At 50.6% G+C, this 12718-nt stretch overlaps 1 protein-coding gene across 6 annotated transcripts in view; it reads left to right on the forward strand.

Moving 5' to 3' along the window:
- Positions 1-11785, forward strand: part of LOC133418485 (NACHT, LRR and PYD domains-containing protein 5-like) — a 30076-nt gene extending 18291 nt beyond the window's left edge. For 5 of the 6 annotated variants that reach the window (XM_061707194.1, XM_061707193.1, XM_061707192.1 and 2 more), the window contains 3 exons: positions 1316-1486; positions 10798-10844; positions 10948-11785. In XM_061707194.1, the coding sequence (XP_061563178.1) occupies positions 1316-1486; positions 10798-10844; positions 10948-11498 (769 nt within the window). In that variant the 3' untranslated portion in view covers positions 11499-11785. Of the gene's footprint in view, positions 1-928; positions 1103-1315; positions 1487-10797; positions 10845-10947 lie in introns of all 6 variants that reach the window. The other variant, XM_061707197.1, reaches the window with a different exon arrangement.
- The last annotated feature ends 933 nt before the right edge of the window (positions 11786-12718 follow it).

Consider the following 12718-nt stretch of genomic DNA (forward strand, 5'->3'; position numbering starts at 1 on the left):
GCAGCAGGACACTTGGGCAGAGAACATGCAGCAGACCTGTGTTGTGTGTCTGCAGGCTGTTAGGCTGTCTGATCTCAGAGGAAGGAAGTTCTTCTCTGGAGCGGAGGCTAGTTTCTGAATACGTCTGGTTTTACCAGCAGATTTCATATAATAATAATAATGAATTTAACTTATAATGCACTTTACATTCAATGAATCTCAAGGTGCTACACTTGGCCACATTCTCACCAGTGGTGGTAGCTACGTTTTATCGCCACAGCTGCCCTGCAGCCTGACGGAAGCGTGGCTGCCATATTGCACAAAATAGCCCCTCCGACCATCACCAAACATTCATACACATTCACACGGGGCAGCTGGGTAAGGTGTCTTGCCCAAGGAAACTACGACAGCAACTGGGACAGAGCGGGATTTGAACCGCCGACCTTCCGATCATTGAACGTCCCGCTCTACCACCTGAGCTACTGCCGCCCCCCATGTCTTCTTCACTTGTTTAGGGTCTTTTTTTCAACTCAACCTCAGATGAGTGAGTTTATGCTGGTTCTTTCATTTCCGGTGACTTTAATATTGGACCTAAAATCAAACACAAGCATGAACTCTGACAAGGAAACACTTTAACCCTCAGTTCTTTAAAATCCAGATTACACCTCTATTTACAGCTGCCTTTATTGGATATTGAAACCATCTGAATTCAGATTTAAACTGTTGATTTCAGGACTAAATTGTAGCCAACTGCCCTAAAACTCATGATTTTTATCTTTTCCTCTTTACTTTTCAGGGCTTTCTCATGTGAAGCAGCTTGAGTTGTTTGTTGCTGAAATATGATTTAACACAAACTTTACTGAGACCAGCAGAACAGTTGGAGACACAACTACATTTTCTTCCATAACAGTGAAATAACCTGGTGGTTGTTCTTTTCTTCCGTCTGCAGACTGAGTGGCTGTCACCTCTCAGGGAACATCTGTCCACTTCTGTCCTCAGTTCTCAGCTCTCAGTCCTCCAGTCTGACAGAACTGGACCTGAGCAACAACGACCTGCAGGATTCTGGACTGGAGCAGCTGTGTCCTGGACTGGAGAGTCGACACTGTCACCTGGAGTCTCTCAGGTCAGGAATCATTCAAGTCTTCTCCAGGTCCAGTGAACCTGCTGCTAAACGTGTCTGCAGCAGGACACTTGAGCAGAGAACATGCAGCAGACCTGTGTTGTGTGTCTGCAGCAGGACACTTGAGTAGAGAACATGCAGCAGACCTGTGTTGTGTGTCTGCAGCAGGACACCTGAGTAGAGAACATGCAGCAGACCTGTGTTGTTTGTCTGCAGGCTGTCAGGCTGTCTGATCTCAGAGGAAGGAAGTTCTTCTCTGGTCTCAGCTCTGACCTCCAACCCCTCCCACCTGAGAGAGCTGGACCTGAGCTACAACCATCCAGGAGAGTCAGCAGGGACGCTTCTGTCTAGACTGGAGGATCCCCGCTGGAGACTGGACATTCTCAGGTAGGACACTCTCAGGTAGGACACTCTCAGGTAGGACACTCTCAGGTAGGACACCCTCAGGTAGGACACACTCAGGTAGGACACTCAGGTAGGACACTCTCAGGTAGGACACTCTTTGGTAGGACACTCTCAGGTAGGACACTCTCAGGTAGGACACTCTCAGGTAGGACACTCTCAGATAGGACACTCTCAGGTAGGAGACTCTCAGGTAGGACACACTCAGGTAGGACACACTCAGGTAGGACACTCTCAGGTAGGACACTCTCAGGTAGGACACACTCAGGTAGGACACTCTCAGGTAGGACACACTCAAGTAGGACACACTCAGGTAGGACACTCTCAGGTAGGGCACTCAGGTAGGACACAGGAGACACTCTCAGGTAGGACACTCTCAGGTAGGACACTCAGGTAGGACACAGGATACACTCTCAGGTAGGACACACTCAGGTAGGACACTCAGGTAGGACACTCAGGTAGGACACTCTCAGGTAGGACACTCTCAGGTAGGACACTCTCAGGTAGGACAATCTCAGGTAGGACACTCTCAGGTAGGACACTCAGGTAGGACACTCAGGTAGGACACACTCAGGTAGGACACTCTCAGGTAGGACACACTCAGGTAGGACACTCTCAGGTAGGACACACTCAGGTAGGACACTCTCAGGTAGGACACTCTCAGGTAGGACACTCACAGGTAGGACACTCTCAGGTGGGACACTCTCAGGTAGGACACTCAGGTAGGACACTCTCAGGTAGGACACTCTCAGGTAGGACACACTCAGGTAGGACACTCTCAGATAGGACACACTCAGGTAGGACACTCTCAGGTAGGACACTCTCAGGTAGGACACTCTCAGGTAGGACACTCAGGTAGGACACTCTCAGGTAGGACACTCTCAGGTAGGACACTCTCAGGTAGGAAAATCTCAGGTAGGACACTCTCAGGTAGGACACTCTCAGGTAGGACACTCTCAGGTAGGACACTCTCAGGTAGGAAAATCTCAGGTAGGACACTCTCAGGTAGGACACTCTCAGATAGGACACACTCAGGTAGGACACTCTCAGGTAGGACACTCTCAGATAGGACACTCAGGTAGGACACACTCAGGTAGGACACACTCAGGTAGGACACTCTCAGGTAGGACACTCTCAGATAGGACACACTCAGGTAGGACACACTCAGGTAGGACACTCTCAGGTAGGACACTCTCAGATAGGACACTCAGGTAGGACACACTCAGGTAGGACACACTCAGGTAGGACACACTCAGGTAGGACACTCTCAGGTAGGACACTCTCAGATAGGACACTCAGGTAGGACACTCTCAGGTAGGACACTCTCAGGTAGGACACACTCAGGTAGGACACTCTCAGGTAGGACACACAGGTAGGACACTCTCAGGTAGGACACACTCAGGTAGGACACACTCAGGTAGGACACTCTCAGGTAGGACACTCTCAGGTAGGACACTCTCAGATAGGACACACTCAGGTAGGACACACTCAGGTAGGACACTCTCAGGTAGGACACTCTCAGATAGGACACACTCAGGTAGGACACACTCAGGTAGGACACACTCAGGTAGGACACTCTCAGGTAGGACACTCTCAGGTAGGACACTCAGGTAGGACACACTCAGGTAGGACACACTCAGGTAGGACACACTCAGGTAGGACACTCAGGTAGGACACTCTCAGGTAGGACACTCTCAGGTAGGACACACTCAGGTAGGACACTCTCAGGTAGGACACTCTCAGGTAGGACACACTCAGGTAGGACACTCTCAGGTAGGACACTCTCAGGTAGGACACACTCAGGTAGGACACTCTCAGGTAGGACACACTCAGGTAGGACACTCAGGTAGGACACTCTCAGGTAGGACACTCTCAGGTAGGACACTCTCAGGTAGGACACTCTCAGGTAGGACACTCTCAGGTAGGACACTCAGGTAGGACACTCTCAGGTAGGACACTCAGGTAGGACACTCTCAGGTATGACACACTCAGGTAGGACACTCTCAGGTAGGACACTCTCAGGTAGGACACTCTCAGGTAGGACACACTCAGGTAGGACACTCTCAGGTAGGACACACTCAGGTAGGACACTCTCAGGTAGGACACACTCAGGTAGGACACTCTCAGGTAGGACACTCAGGTAGGACACTCTCAGGTAGGACACTCAGGTAGGACACTCTCAGGTAGGACACAGGAGACACTCTCAGGTAGGACACACTCAGGTAGGACACTCTCAGGTAGGACACTCAGGTAGGACACAGGAGACACTCTCAGGTAGGACACACTCAGGTAGGACACTCTCAGGTAGGACACTCAGGTAGGACACTCAGGTAGGACACACTCAGGTAGGACACTCTCAGGTAGGACACACTTGGGTAGGACACTCTCAGGTAGGACACTCAGGTAGGACACACTCAGGTAGGACACTCTCAGGTAGGACACTCAGGTAGGACACTCTCAGGTAGGACACACTTGGGTAGGACACTCTCAGGTAGGACACTCAGGTAGGACACTCTCAGGTAGGACACTCTCAGGTAGGACACTCTCAGGTAGGACACTCTCAGGTAGGACACAGGAGACACTCAGGTAGGACACACTCAGGTAGGACACTCTCAGGTAGGACACAGGAGACACTCAGGTAGGACACTCTCAGGTAGGACACTCAGGTAGGACACTCTCAGGTAGGACACACTTGGGTAGGACACTCTCAGGTAGGACACTCAGGTAGGACACACTCAGGTAGGACACTCTCAGGTAGGACACACTTGGGTAGGACACTCTCAGGTAGGACACTCAGGTAGGACACTCTCAGGTAGGACACTCTCTGGTAGGACACTCTCAGGTAGGACACTCTCAGGTAGGACACACTCAGGTAGGACACTCTCAGGTAGGACACTCTCAGGTAGGACACACTCAGGTAGGACACTCTCAGGTAGTACACTCTCAGGTAGGACACTCTCAGGTAGGACACACTCAGGTAGGACACTCTCAGGTAGGACACACTCAGGTAGGACACTCTCAGGTAGGACACACTCAGGTAGGACTCTCAGGTAGGACACTCTCAGGTAGGACACTCTCAGGTAGGACATTCTCAGGTAGGACACTCAGGTAGGACACTCTCAGGTAGGACACACTCAGGTAGGACACTCTCAAGTAGGACACTCTCAGGTAGGACACTCTCAGGTAGGACACACTCAGGTAGGACACTCAGGTAGGACACACTCAGGTAGGACACTCAGGTAGGACACTCTCAGGTAGGACACTCTCAGGTAGGACACTCTCAGGTAGGACACACTCAGGTAGGACACTCAGGTAGGACACACTCAGGTAGGACACTCAGGTAGGACACTCTCAGGTAGGACACACTCAGGTAGGACACTCAGGTAGGACACTCAGGTAGGACACTCTCAGGTAGGACACTCTCAGGTAGGACACTCAGGTAGGACACTCTCAGGTAGGACACTCTCAGGTAGGACACTCTCAGGTAGGACACACTCAGGTAGGACACTCAGGTAGGACACACTCAGGTAGGACACTCAGGTAGGACACTCTCAGGTAGGACACACTCAGGTAGGACACTCAGGTAGGACACTCAGGTAGGACACTCTCAGGTAGGACACTCTCAGGTAGGACACACTCAGGTAGGACACTCAGGTAGGACACTCTCAGGTAGGACACACTCAGGTAGGACACTCAGGTAGGACACTCTCAGGTAGGACACTCTCAGGTAGGACACTCTCAGGTAGGACACACTCAGGTAGGACACTCAGGTAGGACACACTCAGGTAGGACACTCAGGTAGGACACTCTCAGGTAGGACACACTCAGGTAGGACACTCAGGTAGGACACTCAGGTAGGACACTCTCAGGTAGGACACTCTCAGGTAGGACACACTCAGGTAGGACACTCAGGTAGGACACTCTCAGGTAGGACACTCTCAGGTAGGACACTCAGGTAGGACACAGGACACTCTCAGGTAGGACACAGGACACTCTCAGGTAGGACACAGGACACTCTCAGGTAGGAAACACTCAGGTAGGACACACTCAGGTAGGACACACTCAGGTAGGACACTCTCAGGTAGGACACTCTCAGGTAGGACACTCTCAGGTAGGACACACTCAGGTAGGACACACTCAGGTAGGACACTCAGGTAGGACACTCAGGTAGGACACTCTCAGGTAGGACACTCTCAGGTAGGACACTCAGGTAGGACACTCTCAGGTAGGACACTCTCAGGTAGGACACTCTCAGGTAGGACACTCTCAGGTAGGACACACTCAGGTAGGACACTCTCAGGTAGGACTCTCAGGTAGGACACTCAGGTAGGACACTCTCAGGTAGGACACTCTCAGGTAGGACTCTCAGGTAGGACACTCAGGTAGGACACTCTCAGGTAGGACACTCTCAGGTAGGACACTCAGGTAGGACTCTCAGGTAGGACACTCAGGTAGGACACTCTCAGGTAGGACACACTCAGGTAGGACACACTCAGGTAGGACACTCTCAGGTAGGACTCTCAGGTAGGACACTCAGGTAGGACACTCTCAGGTAGGACACTCTCAGGTAGGACACTCTCAGGTAGGACACTCTCAGGTAGGACTCTCAGGTAGGACACTCAGGTAGGACACTCTCAGGTAGGACACTCTCAGGTAGGACACTCAGGTAGGACACTCAGGTAGGACACTCTCAGGTAGGACACTCAGGTAGGACACACTCAGGTAGGACACTCTCAGGTAGGACACTCTCAGGTAGGACACTCAGGTAGGACACTCAGATAGGACACACTCAGGTAGGACACTCTCAGATAGGACACTCTCAGGTAGGACACTCTCAGGTAGGACACTCAGGTAGGACACTCTCAGGTAGGACACACTCAGGTAGGACACTCTCAGGTAGGACACTCTCAGGTAGGACACACTCAGGTAGGACACTCAGGTAGGACACTCAGGTAGGACACTCTCAGGTAGGACACTCAGGTAGGACACTCAGATAGGACACTCTCAGGTAGGACACTCTCAGGTAGGACACTCAGGTTGGACACACTCAGGTAGGACACTCAGGTAGGACACTCTCAGGTAGGACACTCAGGTAGGACACTCTCAGGTAGGACACTCAGGTAGGACACTCTCAGGTAGGACACTCAGGTAGGACACTCTCAGGTAGGACACTCAGGTAGGACACTCAGGTAGGACACTCTCAGGTAGGACACTCAGGTAGGACACTCAGGTTGGACACACTCAGGTAGGACACTCAGGTAGGACACTCTCAGATAGGACACACTCAGGTAGGACACACTCAGGTAGGACACTCTCAGGTAGGACACTCTCAGATAGGACACTCAGGTAGGACACACTCAGGTAGGACACACTCAGGTAGGACACACTCAGGTAGGACACTCTCAGGTAGGACACTCTCAGATAGGACACTCAGGTAGGACACTCTCAGGTAGGACACTCTCAGGTAGGACACACTCAGGTAGGACACTCTCAGGTAGGACACACAGGTAGGACACTCTCAGGTAGGACACACTCAGGTAGGACACACTCAGGTAGGACACTCTCAGGTAGGACACTCTCAGGTAGGACACTCTCAGATAGGACACACTCAGGTAGGACACACTCAGGTAGGACACTCTCAGGTAGGACACTCTCAGATAGGACACTCAGGTAGGACACACTCAGGTAGGACACACTCAGGTAGGACACTCTCAGGTAGGACACTCTCAGGTAGGACACTCAGGTAGGACACACTCAGGTAGGACACACTCAGGTAGGACACACTCAGGTAGGACACTCAGGTAGGACACTCTCAGGTAGGACACTCTCAGGTAGGACACACTCAGGTAGGACACTCTCAGGTAGGACACTCTCAGGTAGGACACACTCAGGTAGGACACTCTCAGGTAGGACACTCTCAGGTAGGACACACTCAGGTAGGACACTCTCAGGTAGGACACACTCAGGTAGGACACTCAGGTAGGACACTCTCAGGTAGGACACTCTCAGGTAGGACACTCTCAGGTAGGACACTCTCAGGTAGGACACTCTCAGGTAGGACACTCAGGTAGGACACTCAGGTAGGACACTCAGGTAGGACACTCTCAGGTAGGACACTCTCAGGTAGGACACTCTCAGGTAGGACACACTCAGGTAGGACACTCTCAGGTAGGACACACTCAGGTAGGACACTCTCAGGTAGGACACACTCAGGTAGGACACTCTCAGGTAGGACACTCAGGTAGGACACTCTCAGGTAGGACACTCAGGTAGGACACTCTCAGGTAGGACACAGGAGACACTCTCAGGTAGGACACACTCAGGTAGGACACTCTCAGGTAGGACACTCAGGTAGGACACAGGAGACACTCTCAGGTAGGACACACTCAGGTAGGACACTCTCAGGTAGGACACTCAGGTAGGACACTCAGGTAGGACACACTCAGGTAGGACACTCTCAGGTAGGACACACTTGGGTAGGACACTCTCAGGTAGGACACTCAGGTAGGACACACTCAGGTAGGACACTCTCAGGTAGGACACTCAGGTAGGACACTCTCAGGTAGGACACACTTGGGTAGGACACTCTCAGGTAGGACACTCAGGTAGGACACTCTCAGGTAGGACACTCTCTGGTAGGACACTCTCAGGTAGGACACTCTCAGGTAGGACACACTCAGGTAGGACACTCTCAGGTAGGACACTCTCAGGTAGGACACTCTCAGGTAGGACACAGGAGACACTCAGGTAGGACACACTCAGGTAGGACACTCTCAGGTAGGACACAGGAGACACTCAGGTAGGACACTCTCAGGTAGGACACTCAGGTAGGACACTCTCAGGTAGGACACACTTGGGTAGGACACTCTCAGGTAGGACACTCAGGTAGGACACACTCAGGTAGGACACTCTCAGGTAGGACACACTTGGGTAGGACACTCTCAGGTAGGACACTCAGGTAGGACACTCTCAGGTAGGACACTCTCTGGTAGGACACTCTCAGGTAGGACACTCTCAGGTAGGACACACTCAGGTAGGACACTCTCAGGTAGGACACTCTCAGGTAGGACACACTCAGGTAGGACACTCTCAGGTAGTACACTCTCAGGTAGGACACTCTCAGGTAGGACACACTCAGGTAGGACACTCTCAGGTAGGACACACTCAGGTAGGACACTCTCAGGTAGGACACACTCAGGTAGGACACACTCAGGTAGGACACTCAGGTAGGACACACTCAGGTAGGACACTCAGGTAGGACACTCTCAGGTAGGACACTCTCAGGTAGGACACTCTCAGGTAGGACACACTCAGGTAGGACACTCAGGTAGGACACACTCAGGTAGGACACTCAGGTAGGACACTCTCAGGTAGGACACACTCAGGTAGGACACTCAGGTAGGACACTCAGGTAGGACACTCTCAGGTAGGACACTCTCAGGTAGGACACTCAGGTAGGACACTCTCAGGTAGGACACTCTCAGGTAGGACACTCTCAGGTAGGACACACTCAGGTAGGACACTCAGGTAGGACACACTCAGGTAGGACACTCAGGTAGGACACTCTCAGGTAGGACACACTCAGGTAGGACACTCAGGTAGGACACTCAGGTAGGACACTCTCAGGTAGGACACTCTCAGGTAGGACACACTCAGGTAGGACACTCAGGTAGGACACTCTCAGGTAGGACACACTCAGGTAGGACACTCAGGTAGGACACTCTCAGGTAGGACACTCTCAGGTAGGACACTCTCAGGTAGGACACACTCAGGTAGGACACTCAGGTAGGACACACTCAGGTAGGACACTCAGGTAGGACACTCTCAGGTAGGACACACTCAGGTAGGACACTCAGGTAGGACACTCAGGTAGGACACTCTCAGGTAGGACACTCTCAGGTAGGACACACTCAGGTAGGACACTCAGGTAGGACACTCTCAGGTAGGACACTCTCAGGTAGGACACTCAGGTAGGACACAGGACACTCTCAGGTAGGACACAGGACACTCTCAGGTAGGACACAGGACACTCTCAGGTAGGAAACACTCAGGTAGGACACACTCAGGTAGGAAACACTCAGGTAGGACACACTCAGGTAGGACACACTCAGGTAGGACACTCTCAGGTAGGACACTCTCAGGTAGGACACTCTCAGGTAGGACACACTCAGGTAGGACACACTCAGGTAGGACACTCAGGTAGGACACTCAGGTAGGACACTCTCAGGTAGGACACTCTCAGGTAGGACACTCAGGTAGGACACTCTCAGGTAGGACACTCTCAGGTAGGACACTCTCAGGTAGGACACTCTCAGGTAGGACACACTCAGGTAGGACACTCTCAGGTAGGACTCTCAGGTAGGACACTCAGGTAGGACACTCTCAGGTAGGACACTCTCAGGTAGGACTCTCAGGTAGGACACTCAGGTAGGACACTCTCAGGTAGGACACTCTCAGGTAGGACACTCAGGTAGGACTCTCAGGTAGGACACTCAGGTAGGACACTCTCAGGTAGGACACACTCAGGTAGGACACACTCAGGTAGGACACTCTCAGGTAGGACTCTCAGGTAGGACACTCAGGTAGGACACTCTCAGGTAGGACACTCTCAGGTAGGACACTCTCAGGTAGGACACTCTCAGGTAGGACTCTCAGGTAGGACACTCAGGTAGGACACTCTCAGGTAGGACACTCTCAGGTAGGACACTCAGGTAGGACACTCAGGTAGGACACTCTCAGGTAGGACACTCAGGTAGGACACACTCAGGTAGGACACTCTCAGGTAGGACACTCTCAGGTAGGACACTCTCAGGTAGGACACTCAGGTAGGACACTCAGATAGGACACACTCAGGTAGGACACTCTCAGATAGGACACTCTCAGGTAGGACACTCTCAGGTAGGACACTCAGGTAGGACACTCTCAGGTAGGACACACTCAGGTAGGACACTCTCAGGTAGGACACTCTCAGGTAGGACACACTCAGGTAGGACACTCAGGTAGGACACTCAGGTAGGACACTCTCAGGTAGGACACTCAGGTAGGACACTCAGATAGGACACTCTCAGGTAGGACACTCTCAGGTAGGACACTCAGGTTGGACACACTCAGGTAGGACACTCAGGTAGGACACTCTCAGGTAGGACACTCAGGTAGGACACTCTCAGGTAGGACACTCTCAGACTGGACACTCTCAGGTAGGACTCTCAGGTAGGACACTCTCAGGTAGGACACTCTCATCGCTGCTTCCTCTGAGAGAGACTGATCTGGTCTGATCTTCCTCCTCCTCCTTCCAGGGTGGAGCCTGCTGGACAACGATTTCTGACACCAGGTCTGAGGAAGTGTACGTGTGTTTTTATTCAACCATCTTCACTCCTTCATGAGTCCATCAGTGATCAATAACTGATCAATAATAACTGCAGCTGCTTGTTTGTTCTCTCCATCAGATTCCTGTCAACTCACCGTCGACACAAACACAGTCTACAAACGCATCAAACTGTCTGATGACAACAGGAAGATGACGTATTTGTTGGAGTATCAGTCGTATCCTGATCATCCAGACAGGTTTGATTACTGGGATCAGCTGCTGTGTAGAGAAGTTCTGACGGGTCGCTGTTACTGGGAGGTCCAGTGGAGCGGAGAGGTTTCTGTATCAGTGAGTTACAGAAGAATCAGCAGGAAAGGAGACTCTGATGACTGTTGGTTTGGAAGAAACGATCATTCCTGGAGGCTGGACTGTTATCCAGGTTATCAGTACAGTGTCCTTCACAATAACAGAGGAACATCCACCACCTACTCATCTCCATCTTCAGACTCTAACAGAGCAGCAGTTTACGTGGACGTTCCTGCTGGAACTCTGTCCTTCTATGAAGTCTCTGTCTCTGACAGACTGATCCACCTCCACACCTTCAACACCAGCTTCTCTGAACCTCTCTCTGCTGGATTTACACTCTACAGTTCTGGTTCTGGTTCCTCAGTGTCTCTGTGTCCAGTTTAGTCTCCAGAGTCTCCGCTCAGAGAAACTGTCTCTGTTGGATCCTGGACTTGGACTCTGGTTCTAGTTCCTCAGTGTCTCCATGATGATGAAGATGATGATGATGGTGATGATGATGATGATGATGATGATGATGATGATGGTGATGATGATGATGATGATGATGATGATGATGATGATGATGATGATGATGATGATGAAGAAGAAGGAGATAATCACCATTTATCTTACATTTTTTGATTTATTGTATTTTTATTTGATCTTTTTCGCATTTAAACATTAAATAATTTACTGGATGTTGATGTTTGATCATAAATAAGATTTGTATCTATCTATTCTTGTTTTATTCTTGATTCTGTCTCTAAATGTTTTCATGTTTGACTCTAGATTCTTAAAGTCTTGTTTCTTCCCTGAAAGAAAGTTTGAGCTTCAAATCTAAACATTTTCATTTTACATTCAACTTTTACAGTTTTTACAATATTTGATTGATTATGATATATCTGATATATCTGAATATCTGATTGTTTTAATTGGATTCCTTCAGTTTTCAAAGTTGTTGATGTAAAAATGAGGTGAGAAGATGGAAATATTCATGTAACATCCAACATGTAAAAACATCAGCAGCATGTGTAAAAATATTCAAGTACTGGATCAGTGTGAAGATGAAGTGATGACTCCTCTTCCTCTCTGACCTTCAACTCCTGGGTGGAGGTCACATGTTCTCTTGGTGCTGGTCAGTGCTTAATTTGTCCATGAAGAGGTCCCGGAACATCGAGGGGGTTCCGGGGGGGGGCAGACAGACCATGAGGCTCACGAATGAGACAAGTGCCCCCTAGTGGCTAAATATTTAACTAAAATTGTTCCAACTAGGTCAGAACACGCGTCACTCTGCGAGAGGATGTTCCTAATCTTTGTGATATTACAGAGATGGAAAAATGCTATTTTACAATCATGATGAATATACGCATGAGACTAACAGGAATAAAGAGAGATGATCTCAGTTTAGGAGATTTAATACATCGTTAGCATGCTAGTGGGTCAAACATCCATCAGACGCCTCGATGCAGGAGTGATATTGAGTAAAAGTTGCATAGTATTTTTGAAGATCACAAAATAAACAGAGCTGAGCTTTCAGAGACCAAACATCCGTCTGCTGCTCTGTAACGCTAATGTTTCCATCACACACAGCTGATTTATTGATCTGTGGATCGGACAGAAGCAGG

This window comes from Cololabis saira, chromosome 18, assembly GCF_033807715.1.
Source record: "Cololabis saira isolate AMF1-May2022 chromosome 18, fColSai1.1, whole genome shotgun sequence".
NCBI classification, from domain to species: domain Eukaryota; kingdom Metazoa; phylum Chordata; class Actinopteri; order Beloniformes; family Belonidae; genus Cololabis; species Cololabis saira.